General features: G+C 43.9%; 1 protein-coding gene across 1 annotated transcript; it reads right to left on the bottom strand.

The window, feature by feature from the left end:
* Positions 1-5,219: 5,219 nt before the first annotated feature.
* THOC3 (THO complex 3) lies at positions 5,220-16,455 on the bottom strand. The gene is made up of 6 exons (XM_027552651.1): positions 16,107-16,455; positions 15,214-15,370; positions 13,684-13,888; positions 7,344-7,505; positions 7,124-7,224; positions 5,220-5,779 (listed from the first exon to the last, which is right to left on the bottom strand). The coding sequence occupies exons 1-6, from the start codon at positions 16,371-16,373 to the stop codon at positions 5,616-5,618; spliced, it is 1,056 nt and encodes a 351-aa protein (XP_027408452.1). The 5' UTR covers positions 16,374-16,455; the 3' UTR covers positions 5,220-5,615.
* Positions 16,456-20,062: the final 3,607 nt, after the last annotated feature.

Here is a 20,062-nt window from a genome sequence, read left to right as displayed (position 1 = left end):
TCCTTCAGCTCTCCCTTGTGCTTCTACAGCAGCCTCACTGGTATTAATAAAAACAATAAAAACAACCTACTGAACGCTGACCACAGGCACTGTGCTAAGTGCTTACACACAATGTCTGACTGCATTCTTAAAGCCACCTTGAAATCAGGTAGGATCACATTTACAGATAAGGAAACAGGCTCACACAGGTTAGAGAACTTGGCCAAGGCCACGTGGCCAGCCACATGTGGAAGATCTAAAGTTTACACCCAGCAGCACCCTGGGTCAGGCCCCACATACATATACCTGCCAGCTTGAAAAGCATCAGCAGTAGCATCCCTCAGGAATATCCTAGAAACCCTAGGACCCTGATCCTTTGTAAGGGAACTAAAAACTCCGAGGATGGGAGCTAGGAATGTGTTTTAATAGGCTGTACCCTCAGCAGCACCCAGGCCAGGCCTGGGACAGGATTGGCTGACTCAGTGAATGGGTTTTTTGCCCTTCGTGTGTCATTTCAGCTCATTAAGCCAAACCTTCTCTTCTCTGGTCTCAGCATCATGACAACTTTGCACAAAGTTCCAGACGGACCCCAGTGTGGATGGCGAGTCCTCGAAGGCCCCCATGCCGTCACGTCAGAGTGGCTGTGCAGGCACACCTAGCCTGGGCTGACCCTCAACCCCTGGGACCGTGGGCACACACGCAGGGCATAGCAGCGGAAAGCAGAGACTTCAAACTAGCGTGCCGACCCGGGACCCTGGGTGAGCTCCCTCCCCTCCCTGCACCTCGGTTTTCATCTGAAACATAGGTCCAAGGTACAGCTGTCCGATAGTCCCTTCTGTCTTGTACCAGGCTCAGCACTCAGAGGAAGCTCTGACGTTTGGTCAACCGATGAAGATTTCTTTCTACACAGAGAACAAGGGGGCCTTCCTCTGCTCCGTGTTGATCACAGCACCTCAGCTGCCACTGCAGAGAGGCAATGCATCAGAAATGTCCAATAAATCTTCACAGGCCTGGTCACCGTCCACCAGAACTCCATGGTGAGATCTCATTTCAGAGAGAACCTTTCCTCCAAGTTGACGTTAATCCCCATTCTGGGTACAGTGATGACCAGGGACAAATTGGCCTGTGCCCCGCCAGATCTCCTTTGGTCCTCCAGGAGATGTTCTGACAGATCCTGTGCTGTACCCACACCACTGCCTGTCCTATATCCCAGTAACTTCCTCAAGAAGGGAACAGGAAACAAAGTTTAGCAACTTGTTCCCAGCAAATGCACAGGGACCCCAGGGATGTTTCTGCCACTCCAGCCAAGGTGAGCTCCAGCCGGTGACTCTGTGCTGTGACACTGCCAGTCGGGTGAGCATGCTTTCACACTCTGCCTGCTGCTCCTAAGGGATGAGACATCAGATGCTGGACGCCTTGTGAAGTTCAACAGCTTGTGGTTCCATGTCAGCAACAATTTCAAACATGTGCACTGCTAGTAAATTTGCAGTCACTGGCTGAGCACGTCTCAGTTTAGTGTCCCTAAACGTTAACAAAGGGCCTTAGTTCAAAAGTGGGTATTTTAAGGTGCGTTAAATATTCATTTTCTCCAAATCCCTGCCCATCCAACCCCCACCCTTTTTTGTACAAAATGTGATGGGCTTAGGAGGCAAGAAAGCTCTGTATGGTACAAGGGTTTATACAGATGTGGTATTAATACCTACGTAACAACAGTAGCTACTTACTAAACACCTACAGTGTGCCAGGCATTTGACACAGGCCAGTTCATTTAACTCTTAGAAGCTGTACAGCCATTACAGATATACAAATGTAAGCAAACTGCAGCTATGGAGGTGAAGCAATTTCATCAGTCTCCCAGTTAGCCGTAACAGAACAAGAACTTCCCCCAACACCCATCAGACTCTGCCCTACTCACCAGGCCACACTACCAACCAGTCCAAACTGAAGTTATTCACCCTCCCTCTCTCCTCCCTAAAGGGAAAGGGAAAGTCGCTCAGTCGTGTCTGACTCTTTGGGACCCCATGGACTATAGAGCCCACGGAATTCTCCATGCCAGAATACTGGAGTGGGTAGCCTTTCCCTTCTCCAGGGGATCTTCCCAACCCAGGGACTGAACCCAGGTCTCCCACATTGCAGGCAGATTCTTTATCAGCTGAGCCACCAGGGAAGCCCAAGAATACTGGAGTGGGAGCTTATCCCTTCTCCAGTGGATCTTCCCAATCCAGGAATCGAAGCAGGGTCTCCTGCACTGCAGGTGGATTCTTTACCAACTGAGCTGCCAGGGAAGCCCAAGCTCATCTCACATCCCACCAACCCACCCTATATCCCAGGACCCTGCCAGCACCTCCAGCCCACAGCACCCCATCTCCCACATCCTCTGCCCAATATTCACACCCCCATAGTAAAGACTCACACTGTGTCCACCTCCTCCCATCCAATCCCTTCCCAGAAACCTCAGCTAACAGAGCTTTACCCTCCCCTGCTCTTCCTTCACTGTCACACACACAGTCGTCACTTCTGCTCCACTTGTTCACAGGCACACACATCCATCATGAGCCCCAACGGATGCCGCAGGAAGCAGATCTAACATTTCTCCTCTGGACCTCCCACCAGGCCCAGGGTGTGATGGATAAGCCTCCTCCCTGCCCAGCACCTACTCCTGGAAGGATGAACTGGCTTGTGCAGCGCCGGCATTTAGAGCCGAGAAAGCCGACAGACTGATGGCCTCTCTCCGGCAGCCAGGTGGCCCGTGTTCTCGTTAGGAGCTGCTCCTCCTCACAGGGCAGGGCTGTATGAAGCACCTCTGTGGGCCCAGTGCTGTGCTAGGCACTTCACAAACCCTTCACCTCCTCTCACTCTCCTAACACCCCAAGGAGAAGGGATTGATGGTCCCCACTTCAGGGATGAGGGCCGTGGTTCAAATCAGTCCCTGCTGGGGCCGGGATTCAGACCTCGTTCTGCTCAAGTGTGAAGTCGCCTGATTTGCAGAGCAGCAGTCGGGGGAGGAAAGGAGGGGCTCTGTTACCAACACGTGGGACTTCTGAGAGTGTGCTGCACCTCCACGCCTTCAAAGACAGGTTTACCTCTTAATTCCATCTGTGTGCTTTTCTCCTTCCAATGAAGGCTGACATCTCATGGTCCCTTTTGTGACTAGAACTCTCTGAGAGTAGAAAACACACCTCTGACAATGAAGAGCTTAAGTGTGTAAGGGGAACAGCTAGGAAGTCATTCCTGGTCTTTCTCAACTGAGTTCACCCACACATCACACACCAACCAGCTACATACACGCGCGCACACACACACACACACACACACCCTGAGTTCAGCCACATATCACATCCCAACCAGATACACACACACACCACACCCCAACCAGCTACACACACACACACCACACCCCAACCAGCTACACACACACACACCACACCCCAACCAGCTACACACACACACTGAGCTCACCCACACATCACACCCCAACCAGCTACATATACCACCCCCACCCCCACACCCCCTGTGGGAACTCCCAGAGTTGGCCTCTTCTGACCCACCCTCTCGTCCTCCACATCTCAGTCTCCTGACTGGAGAGCACAGCCTGCTCCTGCCTGTCTGCTCCTTGGAACTAACCCTGCTCTAGCCTCCCAACACTCTGCCAGGAACCTTCCCGCTCCCATCGCTCCCCTACACACAGCTCCTTGCACAACCCTGCGCCTCCACATATTAGGGTGGAGGGAACAATCCTCAAGGCACACATGTACACCTCACACAAGCTTAACACTTGGTAAGTTCCATCCTTCGCCGGCTCTCATGCCACAGAAAACCCAAGATCTCAGCAAGAGACACCATAATCTCAATCTGACTTGTAATTCTAGTCAATTTAGCAATGGGTCATCAACACAGCAAATCTGAACTTCTTACACAATGAGGTGGCTGGTTGGTTTGCAACTAAAGAAACCATTCTCCAGGGAAGGTAGAGGAAGAGCTTGTTCCAGGCTGCAGGAAATATTACGGAGCCTGCAGATGGAGCTCAATTGATCACCTGCTAACCTGCGCCAAGACTTAACAGCTCAGAGCCAAGGTCTATTCGTCTGTCAAATGGGAAGTGCAAATGGAACCAGAATAGCCATTGCAACAGAAGGTATATGGGCCTTTAAGCAAACCTAGATCTGAATACTGTCACTTAATAAGTAATACTGAGTTGAACTCCCTGAGGTAGTAAAATGGTGATAACACCCAACCTCTGAAGGTTGTTGCAAAAATTGAGTGAAGTGATCATCACAATACCAGACACACAGGGTATGTCCAATAATTAACAATGCCTATTAAGACTTGGTGATTTATATACTGCCAAACACGGTGCTGAGCACCTTGTATGCCTTTATCTGGTCATACTTGATTTGTCTACCCCTCAAGATTTTTATAAACATGTTTTTATACAAAAAACATGAGTACAAGAAAACTCCTACAAGGGTATATATAAAAATGCTTATTAGCAGAAAAATGGTTATCTCTTGGTGTTAGAAATAAGTTTTCTTTTTGCTTACCGGCTTTTTCCAAATTTTTCCACAAACATCACTTTCTGAGGTATATTTGATTTGGTTTTTCTTTTTAAAGCTGAAATCCATTAAAACACAATGAAATCAAGATGCTGCTCACAGATAACAACCCCCTACATGAGCCATTTCTTCTGGTGGTAAGAGCTATTAAAAGCTGTGCCTTCCCTGAGGGAGCTGGCATGTGCTTATTTTAATAAGAATTAGCTGACTTAGCCCCTTCTTCACTTTGCCACCGGGGAGTACAGAGCCAAATTTTAGTTCAATCATTCAATTAGGTTCTTATTCTCTGCAGGTTTCTATTTTAATTCCCCATAGTCTTGACTTCCTATTCTAATTTATAGGTCATATCATAATTTTTTATTTCTTATATTTTTAATATATAAAAATTATATATTTTACTATTTTTCCTCAATGTTTATCATAAATCTGTGGCCTACAAATCTTGCAGAATGAGGCCAGGTACACATAGACATAAACAAGCAATGACTCAACATGTTATCAGAGTGCCACTGTCCATGCATCTCACGCCACAAACCATCGAGTTCTTGCTTATGACATTAAATGACAGGATTACAACCTTTAAATCCTATCTGAAACTTTTTTTAAATACAGTACTACAACACCTCCCTATAATGACATAAGAAAATAATAAGGATAATATTACCATAATTTTTAAAGTCCTAGAAGTCCCATAATTAAAAAGTCAGTTTTATTAAATGTTCAATTCTCAAAATTATTAATATGTACTTTATTATAAAAAATCTCCAACTCCATCTCACCCTTCCTCACCTACCCCTCCAAACTACGTACTGTCCAAGCAGAACCAAGCCCAACAAATCCCACCACACGCCCAACAGCAGGAAGACAGGAAGTCCCCAGAGGACAAGGTATGCTGGTGTCGGCACTGCAAGGGACAGGGAACAAGAGCCAAATCAAACACAAAAGAAACCGGAATGGGCAGCCTAACAAAACACTGATACAATTTATACCAATTCATAAATACTTTAGGCGCCCACCAACCCCAAGAGAACAGACCAAACTAACTATACAACTGAAGCCGCTGCCATATGCTGGGTCCTCCTATCAGGAATCATTGGGAAGCCCAAACAGCTTCACAGTTCCAGCTTCCCGACTGCTGTCATATTTGCCATCTTTGTCATCACAGGCAAACGCCAGCAGAGGCCTTTTGGGGTGCCAAGCCACGGTGAAGGTCGGGGACTCACATTGAACCTCCCACAGCTTGTCTCCTATAAAAATCAATATAGGGATACCAATCAGTATGTTAACAGTAGACCACACTCATTAAGTACTTACCTATGTTAACTCATTTAATCTGCATAATAGTCCTATAGGATACGAACAATTCTACCCTGTTTTACAGAGAACACTGAGGTACAGAGGGGTCACAAGGCAGTCGGGTGGCAGAGCAGGATCTGAACCTAACAGCCCATGCTCTGAGCCCTAGCCTACACTTCCTAAAAAAACTGCAATGTCAGCTCTTTGTTGAGTACTTCTTATGAATCAGATGCACTATACTTATCCTCATAAAGTATGACAACGCTATCCATCAACGCAAGTAATGGTTTTAAACCCCATTTTATAAAGAAATGGGTAACTGAACAGTTAAGTCACACCTCAAAGAAGCAGCAGGGGGAAAAAAAAGGCAGAAAAAGAACAGAGTCAGCACAGAAAGTCAGTCTGTCCGAAGCCACAGATCTTTCTACTCAATCACACTTGCCTTGCAAATAAAATTCTTTTTTCAAAATTTTTATCCTGCCTGCTTGTTGAAATTAAACATGGTTTTTTCAAAGCCACTTTTTTTTTAACCTGGATTAATGTAGTAAAGTGTTCATAGTGTGGTGTTGATTTAAAAATGCAGGATACACAGAATTATACACTTTAAATTGGTTAATTAGATGGTATGTGAATTTTTTGATAAAGCTGTTTATATATATATATTGTTTCTACATACACACACATACTTTCTTTGAAGTTTTCTATATAGTTTGAATTCTTTTACTAAAGTATCATGTATTTCCAAAAATAATAAAGTTACATTAAAAATAAACCTGAAGAAATACTTTTATAGAATGAATACTTGCCTCTCATTTTTCTATTTTCAAGTTCTGTCTTGTTGCTTTTTAAAACAAATCACATGTGCTTTGATAATTTCTTAAATTGTAAAATATATAAATCAACATACAGGCAAAAGACAAAAAGAAATATACCATATTGCTAAAAGAGGCTGTATTTAAATGGTGAGATCACTCATCCATCCATCCATCCATTCTTCCTTTCTGTATTTTAAAAATTTTGGAAAAAAATTATTATAATGGAAAAATTAAAAGTAAATAAAAAGCAAACTGTTTTCTTTAATCACTTTCTTTCAGACCTGCCCCTCTTTCCTAAATCTTTGCTCCCTCATTACCTGATAACAGTCATAATAAACACACTTGCCTTAAGGAGGCAAATGCATTTTTGCTAATACTAGCAAAGTAGTAAGGAACAGAGATGAAAACACATGATAGGAGTTCTCATGGCCAAGGATGAATGACAGAGGAGTCTCGTTAAGATAGTGAGGGTTTGGTTACCTGTCTCTACTTCAGCAATGTCAATGAAGTGATCTTCTGATGCTGATGCCAGCATTTTCCCATCATGGCTAAAACTGAGGGTCCTCACAGGCCAATCCAGCCTATAGCAGAGACCAGACAGAGGAGACATTAGAATAATCCAAAGAGGAGGGCTCAACTTCACTCAAAATGAAATAAAACTAACTTATCCAACAAGCAAAGTGCTGGCAGAGTTGCTTACCTGGAAAAGCATCGAACACACACTAACTCATCTACATCCCAAAGGCTGACCAAAGCATCTGCACTTCCTGTTGCAAAGTACTTCCCCATGGGATCAAACTTGATACAGATACAGTTGGAAGGATGGGCGTTGATGGACTGCACAGGCTTCAGCTCTGGGTAGCTGAAAAACAAAACAGACATCAATCAAACTGAGGGAAATGACCCTGGTACTAAGATAGAAATAGGAGATGCTGAAGAAGAAAACCAAAGACAACAGAATAAGTATCAAAGACTGTAAATCAAGGCTTTCCTGAAATAAAAAGATTTCAAAAATATACTGAAACAACACACTATATACTTAAGAATATGAACCCAGACTAACACAAAGACATTTTGTTGTTGTTCAGTAGCAAAGCAGTGTCCAACTCTTTGCGACCCCATGGACTGCAGCACACCAGGCTTCCCTGTCCTTCACTATCTCCTGGAATTTGCTTAAACTCATGTCCACTGAGTTGGTGATGCCATCCAACCATCTTATCCTCTGTTGTCTCCTTCTCCTCCTGCCCTCAATCTTTCCCAGCATCAGGGCATTTTCCATCAGGTGGCCAAAGTATTGGAGCTTCAGCTTCAGCATCAGTCCTTCCAAATATTCAGGGTTGATTTCCTTTTGACTAGTTTGACCTCTTTGCTGTCCAAGAGTCTCCTCCAGCACCACAGTTCAAAAGAATCAATTCTTCAGCCCTCAGCCTTCTTTATGGTCCAACTCACCCATCCATACATGACTGCTGGAAAAACCATAGCTTTGACTATATGGACCTTTGTTGGTAAAGTGATATCTCTGCTTTTTAACATGCTGTCTTGGTTTGTCATAGCTTTTCTTCCAAGGAGCAAGTGTCTTCTAATTTCATCGCTGCGGTCACCATCCACAGTGATTTGAGAGTCCGAGAAAAGAAAATCTGTCACTGTTTCCATTTTTCTCCATCTATTTGCCATGAAGTGATGGGAAGGATACCATAATCTTAGATTTTTGAATGCTGAGTTTTAAGCCAGCTTTTTTTCTCCTCTTTCACCTTCATCAAGAGACTTTTTGGTTCCTCTTCACTCTCTGCCATTAGGATGGTATCATCTGCAAACCTAAGGCTGTTGATATTTCTCCCAGCAATCTTTTTTAACTTTACAATATTGTATTGGTTTTGCCATATATCAAAATGAATCTGCCACAGGTATACATGTGTTCCCCATCCTGAACCCTCCTCCCTCCTCCCTCCCCATACCATCCCTCTGGGTCGTCCCAGTGCACCAGCCCCAAGCATCCAGTATCGTGCATCGAACCTGGACTGGTGACTCGTTTCATATATGATATTATACATCTCCCAGCAATCTTGATTCCAGCTTGTGATTCATCCAGCACAGCATTTCACATGATGTACTAAGCATATAAAATAAACAAGCAGGGTGACAATATATAGCCCTGATATACTCCTTTTCCAATTTTGAGCCACTCCTTTGTTCCATGTCCAGTTCTAACTGTTGCTTCTTGACCTGCATACAGGTTCTCAGGAGTCAGGTAAGTTCAGTTCAGTCACTCAGTCGTGTCCAACTCTTTGCGACCCCAGGGACTGCCGCACAGGCCTGTCTATCACCAAGTCCCGGAGCTTGCTCAAACTCATGTCCATTGAGTCAGTGATGCCAAGCAACCATCTCATCCTCTGTCATCCCCTTCTCCTCCTGCCTTCAATCTTTCCCAGCATCAGGGTCTTTTCCAATGAGTACATTCTTTGCATGAGGCAGCCAAAGTATTGGAGTTTCAGCTTCAGCATCAGTCCTTCCAATGAATATTCAGGACTGATTTTCTTTAGGATTGACTGGTTCGGTCTCCTTGCAGTCCAAGGGACTCTCAAGAGTCTTCTCCAACATCACAATTCAAAAGCATCAACTCTTTGGCACTCAGCTTTCTTTATAGTCCACCTCTCACATCCATACTTGACTACTGGAAAAACCATAGCTTTGACTACACGGAGACAGGTAAGGTGTTCTGGTATTCCCATCTCTTTAAGAATTTTCCAGTTTGTTGTGATCCACACAGTCAAAAGCTTTGGCACAGTCAATGAAGCAGAAGTAGATGTTTTTCTGGAATTCTCTTGCTTTTCCTATAATTCAACAGATGATGGCAATTTTATCTCTGGTTCTTCTGCTTTTCCTATATTCAGCTCATATATCAGAAAGTTCTCGGTTCACATACTATTGAAGCCTAGCTTGAAGGATTTTGAGCATGACCTTGCTGGCATGTGAAATGAATGCAACTGTGTGGTAGTTTTAAACATTCTTTGGTATTGCCCTTCTTTGGGACTGAAATGAAAACTGACCTTTTCCAGTCCTGTATGGCAACCCACTCCAGTACTCTTGCCTGGAAACTCCCATGGACGGAGGAGCCTGGAAGGCTGCAGTCCATGGGGTCGCTAAGGTTCACACACAACTGAGCGACTTCATTTTCACTTTTCACTTTCATGCACTGGAGAAGGAAATGGCAACCAACTCCAGTGTTCTTGCCTGGAGAATCCCAGGGATGGCAGAGCCTGGTGGGCTGCAGTCTATGGGGTCGCACAGAATCAGACATGACTGGAGCGACACAGCAGCAGCAGCAGCAGCCACTGCTGAGTTTTCCAAATTTGCTGATATATTGAGTGCAGTACTTTAACAGCATCATCTTTTAGGATTTGAAATAGTTCAGCTGGAATTCCATCACCTACACTAGCTTTGTTCATTGTAATGCTTCCTAAGTCCTACCTGACTTCACGCTCTAGGATGTCTTACTCTAGGTGAGTGACCACATCATCATAGTTATCCAGGTCATTAAGGTCTCTTTTGTGCAGTTCTGTGTATTCTTGCCACTTCTTAATCTCTTCTGCTTCTGTTTAGTCCTTGCCATTTCTGTCCTTTATTGTGCCCATCTTTTCACGAAATTGTTTCTTTCGTATTTCCAATGTTCTTGAAGAGTCTCTAGTCTTTCCCATTCTATTATTTTCCTCTTTTTGTTTGCATGTTCACTTAAGAAGGCTTTCTAATCTCTCCTTGCACTCAGTTGGGTATCTTTCCCTTTCTCCTTTGCCTTTCATTTCTCTTCTTTTCTCAGCTATTTGGAAGTCCTCCTCGGACAACCATTTTGCTGTCTTGCATTTCTTTTTCTTTGAGATGGTTTTGGTCACTGCCTCCTGTACAATGTTATGAACCTCTGTCCATGGATTTTCAGGCACTCTGTTGCATCTAATCCCTTGAATCTATTTGTCACTTCCACTGTATAATCATAAAGGATTTGATTTAGGTCATACCTGAATGGCCTAGTGATTCTCCCTACTTTCTTCAATTTAAGTTTGAATTTTGCAATAAGGAGCTGAAAATAATGGACTTTCAAAAAATTAGATTATTGGCAGACTTCTGACAGTAACACTTTATGTCAAAAGAAAATGGAGTAAAAAGATAAACAAGTAAGAAAATATGAATCAAAGTTTTTATATCTAGCAAAGCTATCAATTATAAAGTGTTCAAAGAAGCAGCACAACATAAGTATCTCTTAAGTTTTATAAGTTAAGATAAGTATGAACTCAGGAAACATTGCTCCCCTTGAACACTTTTTGAGGAATCAATATAGGAGAGTAAGCTGTGACAATCAGTGACTGAAGACTTATCAGCCCAAGGTTGGTGATGAACATTAAATACATATAGTTTCTTGTAGAAATTATATATGTTCAAAGTAATGTAATAACTGTAATCTGACAACATGTAGTAGTATTAACTTTTTTTTAATGGAGGAAGACATATTCTAAAAGCAAAATTTACAATTTTAAGTAATCACACTGGTGGTGGTAGTACTATTGTTAAATATCTGTGTGTGTAACAGGGGCCCCATGGACTGTAGCCCGCCAGGCTCCTCTGTCCATGGGATTCTCCAGGCAAGAATACTGGAGCAGGTTGCCATTTCCTTCTCCAGGGGATCGTCCCGACCCAGGGATTGAACCCAGGTCTCCCGCATTGCAAGCAGACGCTTTAACCTCTGAGCCACCAGGGAAGCCCCGTAGGTAAACATGGGAAACTCAAATTCTATAATCCCCTGCATCTCTGAGAATCAGAATTCTTAGCTTGGAAGCAAAGCGATTTTAACTAGAAGTTATATGTATGAATTTACAAATTATTTTGTCTTTAAGTATATATATATACTTCCTAGCTCTGTCTACTAGAAAGGTCTAGAAATCATCAACTCAACAATATGGACGTTCTGAGTTCTAATATTATTTTCTAGTGAAAGAATCCAGGGATTCTCTGGGAATATACTAATTAAAGATTTGAGGCAGGAAATACACAGGATGAACTTGGCATATCTTGTTATACCAGAGAGCAAGAAACTGAAGACTATGAGAATTATGTTAAAAAAATATGACTCAGGAACCAACTTGAAGAGAATTCTGTGTGCCAAAGATAAATTCAGCTTCAATAAGGATAACGATTATGACAGATTGAAACATATCTACTATGCTTAAATACACAGGTCCATAACAATCCTTTAAAAAAAAAAAAAGCAGCAGATCATCTTTGGAATCGATAGAGAACTAATTCAGTACCTAATGACAAAGGGAAATTATCAAGCATATATCATGCCTTCTCTAAACTGGGTAACCAAACTGATAAGACAAAGTGACTCTTAAATAAGCAAGCAGTCAGAATCAGCAAAATCCAGACTGGGACAAGCTCCCCAGGTTAACAGCCTGTTTTTTAACAGTTAAGTTCTAAGTAAAACAAAAGGAAGGAAGGAGACTCCTCCACAGTTTAACTGACTTAAAAGGCATATCACACTTTTTTAAATGGGCAGAATTAGAGTATCCAGAAATTCACATTTGGTAGCAAAACTATAAAGAAATAAGATAAAAATCAAGACAGTGCTTTTCGAGGAGGGAGTTTTGATTAGGACAAAGCCCATGGAAACACTTCTGAGATGGCAAGCAAAGTAATATTTCTTGACTTGGTGGGATTACACAGGTGTTATGCATACAATAGTTCATTAAGCTACATACTTGCCTTTTGTGGTTTTCTACATCTATTTTATTTTCTAATACAAAAGCTTAAAAAAAAACACTGCCTACAGAGTAAAATTCAAGTTACTAAGCATAGCATTCCAGAGCCAAATAATCTGGTACCAAATTACACTTCAACTTTATCTCCCTATTTCAGGACCTCTCTTCAGATACTTTTATCTACCACCACTCCCAGCAATTCTGATCTACTGACTACTTTCCAAATAAGTCATGTTCAGTCATACTTGTTTTGTCCATTGAGCAGTTCCCTTTTGCTGATTCTTAAAATTCTATTAATCTTTCAAGGTCAAGCTCAGAAACTGCCTCCTTCAACTCCCAAGTCCCACAGTCAATCCTTGGGATTCTACAGCAAACTCCCAATCTCTCTAACACACAGCCTACCACACTCTGCCTTGCAGTGTCCACCCAAGACAGCAGAAAGAACAGAATCAGATAGATCTCAACTTCAATTCCACAATTTCATTCATTTAGAGAATATTTACTAAGATCCTGACTGTGTGTAGCAGGTACTGGGCTAGGCACTAGGGATTCAACAGTAAACAAGTTAAATACAGCTCCTAATTCACAGAATTTAGTAACTAGAAGACACAAAGAAATAAATATGCATTTATAATGTAGAATGAGAAATGCTTCCAACAGAAGTACATAATATAAGCTTCTAACCTTGGGGATGAAGAGGGCCTCCCCGGAGGGAAAGTGATATTTAAACTGAGACTTTGAAAGTACGAATTAGGTATACTTCAAGGTACATCCAGTTCAAGTACTCACTAGCTAACTAGTCACTTACCCTCTGAGATCCCTGATCTTCATCTGTGAAATGGGAAGCATACCATCATCAGCTCCCTAGGATTTCTCTCTGGACACAGTAAAATATAAGGTACCTAGCTAGAAGGTGCTCAAGAGAAGTTAGAATTCCTTATTACTACAGTCGATCTTTGAACAAAGTCAGGGGTCGATCTGACAGGGGTTGAACAAACACAATTAAAAATTCATGTATAACTTAACAATTGGTCCTCTGTATCCACGGTTCCTCTGTATCTGTGGCTTTGCATCCCATATTCAACCAATCTCAGATCATATGGTACTGTAGTATTTACTACTGAAAAAATCCACATGTAAGGGGACCTGGGTAGTTTAAATCTATGTTGTTCAGCAGTCAATTGTTTGTCCTTCTGGCTCCTTCAGGATAGACTCACATCTAATTCATCTCGGGATCCACTAGAGCACCCAGTGCAAAGACATGACAGTTCCCTAAACTTAGAACCCCCTCACCTGAGTATGTTGATACAACCGTTGCCATTTGTCAGGAAGAACATGTTATTGTCATTGTTCCAGGAGATTTCATTGACCTCAAACTTGAACTGCTCCTCCGCTTTGGAGCGGTGTGTCTTGGCGTCAATGAACGTCACCACATCATCCTTGTTGCCTACAGCGATGGTCTGCCCGTCAGGACTCCAGCAGATATTAATGTTCTCTCCTGGGAACCCAGATACGATCAGCAAGATACTGTTAGCCTACAACCCTCCAGAAGTTTATCTTGTTATCAAAGAAAGACTAGAGCTATTGCCCAGAGTTCATTCACTAAGGTCCTCATCAGTAGGACCAACCAGAAGTCCAGCACACTCATCTACACATTTCCCCCTTTAGTGCTCACATGTCTCTAAGGGACATTTTTCCTCCCCATTTTATAGACGAAAAACTGAAAGAGAGATGGGCCAAAATATCAAAGCTATGAAGTAACAGAGCCAAGATCTAAATGCATACTTAACACCAGAGCCTCTAATTCTCTCTTATACTTGCACTTCCCAAACTCCAGTCATTCACATGCCATTTTCACAATTTTTGAACTATCCATGTAATAGCTATACTTCTTCCTTTAAGACTTTTATTAAAACTGACCCCTCCAAATTTTTTAAATAGCTTCACTTTGGCAATAAATTCTATAAGCTAGTTCTTTTTTTCTAGTAGCCATTAAAATATATATACAATCAGTTTTTAATGTTCATCTAAATACTTAAATCACGTACATATCACCAGTTGTCTAGTTGGGGAAACCATACCATTCCACCTCCAGGTACAAGTCTTGCCAACAAAGTCCAGTAGCCCACAAATTTCATCAACTTTATTGATTCTAAGATGCATATTTTTTCACACTTTATTACTTGTAATGTATCTTAGAATGCACCAGGATGTATTTCAAAATTTTTGGTATATCATGATTATCTAATAAAACTTTATTTTCTTTCCTAATGAAACAAAATATTGATGCATCTTATAATCAATAACATCTTAGCCAACATAACTTAATAAATGGCCTCAAGGTTTATAAGGCAATATCTGGGGAAGAACAGTCTATAAATGTACTACACAACTTCCAGGTCATTTTCTCCCCAACTGTCAGTCATTTATTCTAAAGTCATTCTAGCCTATCAGCAGTTTCCTAAATTCTCCACTCCTTGGTACATGCTGTTCCCTGCTAGAGCTGCCTACCCACTACAAGATGACCACTAAATCTATATGGCTATCTTAAGGGTTTGCTCAAATTCTGTGAAGCCTTCCCTATCTTCTCCAGGCATACTTAAGTGTTTCCATTCTCAGTATCCACCTTGTAGACCTATCCATTACAAGATGACCATGTTATATTATGTTAGTTTTTTCAATACATATGTCTCTCCCTGCACTAAACTCTCAGGTCCTTATTCAGCTCAGGATGTCCCATACCAACAGGGCCAGGCACACAGAAGATATTTAAAATGAATGACTATCAGTAGCTCATCTTCCTACTGCCCTCTGAACAGTTACCTTTAGTGTTCACAGTGGCAATGCATTTCGTAGTCCTCACATCCCAGATGCGAATGGTTTTGTCTCCAGACGCAGTGACAAAGAGATCAGGGTTACTTGGATGCCAACAGAGCTGGTCCACGCTATCCCCATGTCCCCTATAATTGTTTTCTTTGACCTGAAAGAACAAAATCCAGATACCACTTCACCCATATGCACCTGCCTACCCATGTAACTTCTTAAGCTTATTCAAAACGAGGTATCTGGCTACCAACATAAAAGTTAGGATGAGTAAGGAGTCCAGTCCTTCTAAGTCACTTCCCCTAAACCCTTCCCAATACCCTACCCTCCCTTCCTCCCCAGTCAGTGTGAACAGTTCTGAGGACGGGGTCCACACCAATGCCCTTACTCTTTATCCCTCCCTGGCCTTCCTCCTTTCTGGTTTTCTACCCTTACTCTTCCACCAAGGGTCCCAACCCGCTTACTCAATTCCACGGGGGCCCTGTCATTTTCAGAATGACTCTCCTCATCATCACAGGAGCCCACCACCACTGTCCCAGCCGCTCCTCACCACCACACGAGTCTCCCCGCCATCCTCTCCACCGGCCTATACTCTCCACACTCACCTTCAACCCACCCCGCTCATCTTCACGCCTCCTTACTATTACACTCCCTATACACCGTCCCCCCACCCCAACCACCTCCTCTCCACCACCCCCATCTTCACCTCTCATCAGTCCGTTCCCCCCGCCTCACCCCCCACACTTCTCTTTCGCGCATTATACATGCCGCTCACCTCCACACCCCTCCTTTCTCCACCCTTCTCCTCACCCCCACTCTCCTCACGCCATTCTTCAACCTCGCCTTACCACACCCCCTCTCTCCCTAGCCTGGGCCGGGTCCCAGCGGCTCACCAACCGGTCCTTCTCCAGCAAGAAGACGCTGGCCGTCTTGTCGAAGGACCCCGAGGCCAGGCGACGTCCGTCGCAGCTCCAGGCCACGGAATGCACCTTGGCGCTGTGCGCCGGGAACTCGCGCGTCTTACTGTGGCCGCGGAACAGCTCCTGCATCCCGAGCACGTAGCGCGTCGGGCCGCTTGACACTGAGCACCAAGGAGCCATCGAGCCGGGACCGCTCTGGCCCAGCGATGAGGGTCCCATGGACGCCTGGGGAATCGCCATACCGAATTCCCGGACGCTGGCTCGGTAATATTCTTCTCAGCGGCAATCAGCCCTGCCGCCGCCGCCGCACGCATGCGCGGCAGAGACCACCCGCGCTTCCGCGCACCCGCACTGTGGCCCACTCCCGGAAGAGACTACAAGTCCCAGCATGCAGCGCGCTCCCGCCTTTCCCTTTCCCAGTGGTCGCGGTTCAGCTTGGAATTTCCTTCACTATTAACCATTAGGAGGTTTTTAGGGTCCTTATTTTCTCCTTACCTATTGTTTGGTAGATATATTTGTATACCTGTTTAATCGAAGAAATAACGCAATTCTTCTAAACCTCAGTTCGCTGTCAGTTAAAAACACCTTTTTTTCTGGGTTACTCCCACCTTTCAGCCCACTCACTTGGAGCCGAAGGCTCTCTACTTCCTACTGCAGGAGGAGCTGGTGAACTTCCCTGGGGAAACATAGTAGAGGTTTGAGTTTTCCCTGGTGGCTCAATTGGTAAAGAATCCGCCTGCTAATGCGGGAGACCTGGGTTCGATTCCTGGGTTGGGAAAATCTCATGGAGGAGGAACCGGCTACCCACTCCACTATTCTGGCCTGGAGAATTCCGTGGACCGTATAGTCCATGGGATACTACTGAGCGACTCTCGTTTTCACTTCTTTGGGGCGGCGGGGAGGCGAAAAGGAGAGGAGGCTGAAGCAAGGGTGAGAGCTGCCGAAGGCTGTTCGGACGATTTTCAGATAAATTCCTTGTGTTTAGAAGGCTGTTCTATATGCGCATTATTATATATGCAAAAATACATGATTTTCAGACAAATTCCTTGTGTTTAGAAGGCTGTTCTATATGCGCATTATTATATATGCAAAAAATACATAAAATACCCAGTTCAGTTCAGTTCAGTTGCTCAGTCGTGTCCGACTCTTTGCGACTCCATGAATCGCAGCACGCCAGGCCTCCCTGTCCATCACCAACTCCCGGAGTTCACTCAGACTCACGTACATCGAGTCAGTGATGCCATCCAGCCATCTCATCCTCTGTCATCCCCTTCTCCTCCTGCCCCCAATCCCTCCCAGCATCAGAGTCTTTTCCAGTGAGTCAACTCTTCTCATGAGCTGGCCAAAGTACTGGAGTTTCAGCTTTAGCATCATTCCTTCCAAAGAAATCCCAGGGCTGATCTTCAAAATGGACTGGTTGGATCTCCTTGCAGTCCAAGGGACTTTCAAGAGTCTTCTTCAACACCACAGTTCAAAAGCATCAATTCTTCAGCGCTCAGCTTTCTCCACAGTCCAACTCTCACATCCATACATGACCACTGGAAAAACCATAGCCTTGACTAGATGGACCTTTGTTGGCAAAGTAATGTCTCTGAAGAGTAAATGCCTTTTCATGCCCCTTGGACTGGTCCCCATACCTCACACCCATACCTCAAACCACATATCCAGCATTTTCTTACTGAAGAAAGGGGTGGTGAGTTGCCAGCGCCAGACAAGTCGCTTGAGAAGGGCCAGTGAACTGGGGGCTGTGTTTTGGTGATGAAAAATTGGCTGAAAATTTGCATAAAAACAAGACTTTTAAAAAAGGTAACACGTGCATTTAATAATAAATGTAGAAAAAATGAAAGGGAATAAAGTGGGAGAGTGAGATTACTTTTCTCTGATCTACCCAAATTCCCCTTACAAAAAAATACTGTAAAATTTCTTGTGAGGCCTTCCAAAGGTGGCTTTGGTACCAAATCACAAGTCCATGTGTGCAACGGCAGAGCGAGGCCAATCAATACTACAACATTAAGAGTTTGGAACAGAGAAAGGCTTATTATAGGTTCCTACAAGGAGATGAGTGGCTCATGCCCTAAGAACCCCGAAGTTACTAAAAGCTTTCAGCAAGCCCCTTTAAAAGCAAAAAGTGAGGGAGGGGCGTGGTAAGTTGTTGCTAACTTCTTGGTGCCAGAGCCTTTGCTCTTGAAGTCAGGTCATGATCAGGTAACAGTGTTCCTATAATCTCCTACCAAAAGATGTTATTCTCTGTCTTGACAAGAAAAAGCAAGGTCCCAAGGCACAACTTTCACTCTCCAAGGTCTCAGTCCTGGCTAAGAGGAGGCAGATCTCAGTTGGCAGCTCCTGCAGGGTCAGGTTTATACACTTTGCCCAGCTGTCATCTCTGAGGGAGCCAGGCACTGAATCAAACTGGCCCAGGCAGACTACGACCCAGGCAGACAGTTACTGCTATTAGGTCACAGAGACAGGAAAGGGGGAGAGATTCACCACTGTCTCAAGACCTGGGCCAAGGCTAGTGGAGGGCCTTAGTCAAGGCTTCAGAGCCCTGCAGGACATAGTCCCCAGTCTGTTCCCTGGGCCCTCAGAGAAGGCCTGAATCTGCCTCTTACCTCACTCTCCACCTAATGACTACTCACCCTTGGCTGAATCACTTCCCTAATGGTCACTCATTGACAGTTGGTTGCTTGTCGGGGAGGGGGACCCACTAAGGCACTGACCAATGGTTGAGCGAGACCTGTTGCCTAGTTACAGGTTGCAGAGTAATGACGCTCAGCAATGGCTGCCTGCTAAGGGCTATCCTCATTCTGCTCTGTTAGTTGTTGTTTGGTTGCTCAGTCACGTCTGATTCTTTGTGACCCCATGAACCACAGCACGCCAGGCTTCCCTGTCCATCACCAACTCCTGGAGCATCCTCAAACTCATGTCCATCAAGTCGGTGATGCCATCCAACCATCTCGTCCTGTCACCCCTTCTCCTCCTCCCTTCAATCTTTCCCAGCATCAGGGTCTTTTCCAGTGAGTCAGTTCTTTGCATCAAGTGGCCAAAGTATTGGAGCTTCAGCTTCAGCATTAGTCAGTCCTTCCAAAGATTATTCAAGGTTGATTTCCTTTAGGATTGACTGGTTTGATCTCCTTGCTTGACTCCAAGGGACTCAAGAATCTTCTCCAGCACCATGGTTTGAAAGCATCAATTCTTTGGCACTCAGTCTTCTTTATGGTCCAGCTGCCACATCCATACATGACTATTGGAAAAATCATAGCTTTGACTATACAGATCTTTGCCAGCAAAGCGATGTCTCTGCTTTTTCATATGCTGTCTAGATTTGTCATAGCTTTTCTTCCAAGGAGCAAGCATCTTTTAATTTCATGGCAGTCACCATCCACAGTGATTTTGGAGCCCAAGAAAATAAAATCTGTCACTGTTTCCACTTTATCCCCTTATATTTGCCATGAAGTAATAAGACTGGCTGCTATGATTTTAGTTTTTTGAATGTTGAGTTTTAAGCCAGCTTTTTCACTCTCCATTTTCACCCTCATCAAGAGGCTCTTTAGTTCCTCTTTGCTTTCTGCCATTAGGATGGTATTATCTATGTATCTGAGGTTGTTGATATTTCTCCCAGCAATCTTGATTCCAGTTTGTGATTCATCCTGCCTGGCATTTCACATGATGTACTCTGCATATCAGTTAAATAATCAGGATGACAATATACACCCTTGATATACTCCTTTCCCAATTTTAAGCCAGTCCGTTGTTCCATGTCTCCTTCTAACTGTTGCTTCTTGACCTGCATACTAATTACTCAGGAGGCAGGTAAGGTGGTTTGGTATTGCCATCTCTTTAAGAATTTTCCAGTTTGTTGTGATCCACACAGTAGTTTAAGTGTAAATTGATTGCCTTGGGAGAGGTAGACAGGTATGTGTATATCCTAC

The sequence above is a fragment of the Bos indicus x Bos taurus genome, chromosome 10, assembly GCF_003369695.1.
Source record: "Bos indicus x Bos taurus breed Angus x Brahman F1 hybrid chromosome 10, Bos_hybrid_MaternalHap_v2.0, whole genome shotgun sequence".
NCBI lineage: Eukaryota > Metazoa > Chordata > Mammalia > Artiodactyla > Bovidae > Bos > Bos indicus x Bos taurus.
Note: the sequence above shows the minus strand (reverse complement) of the source record. Positions and strands in the feature narration are given on the sequence as shown.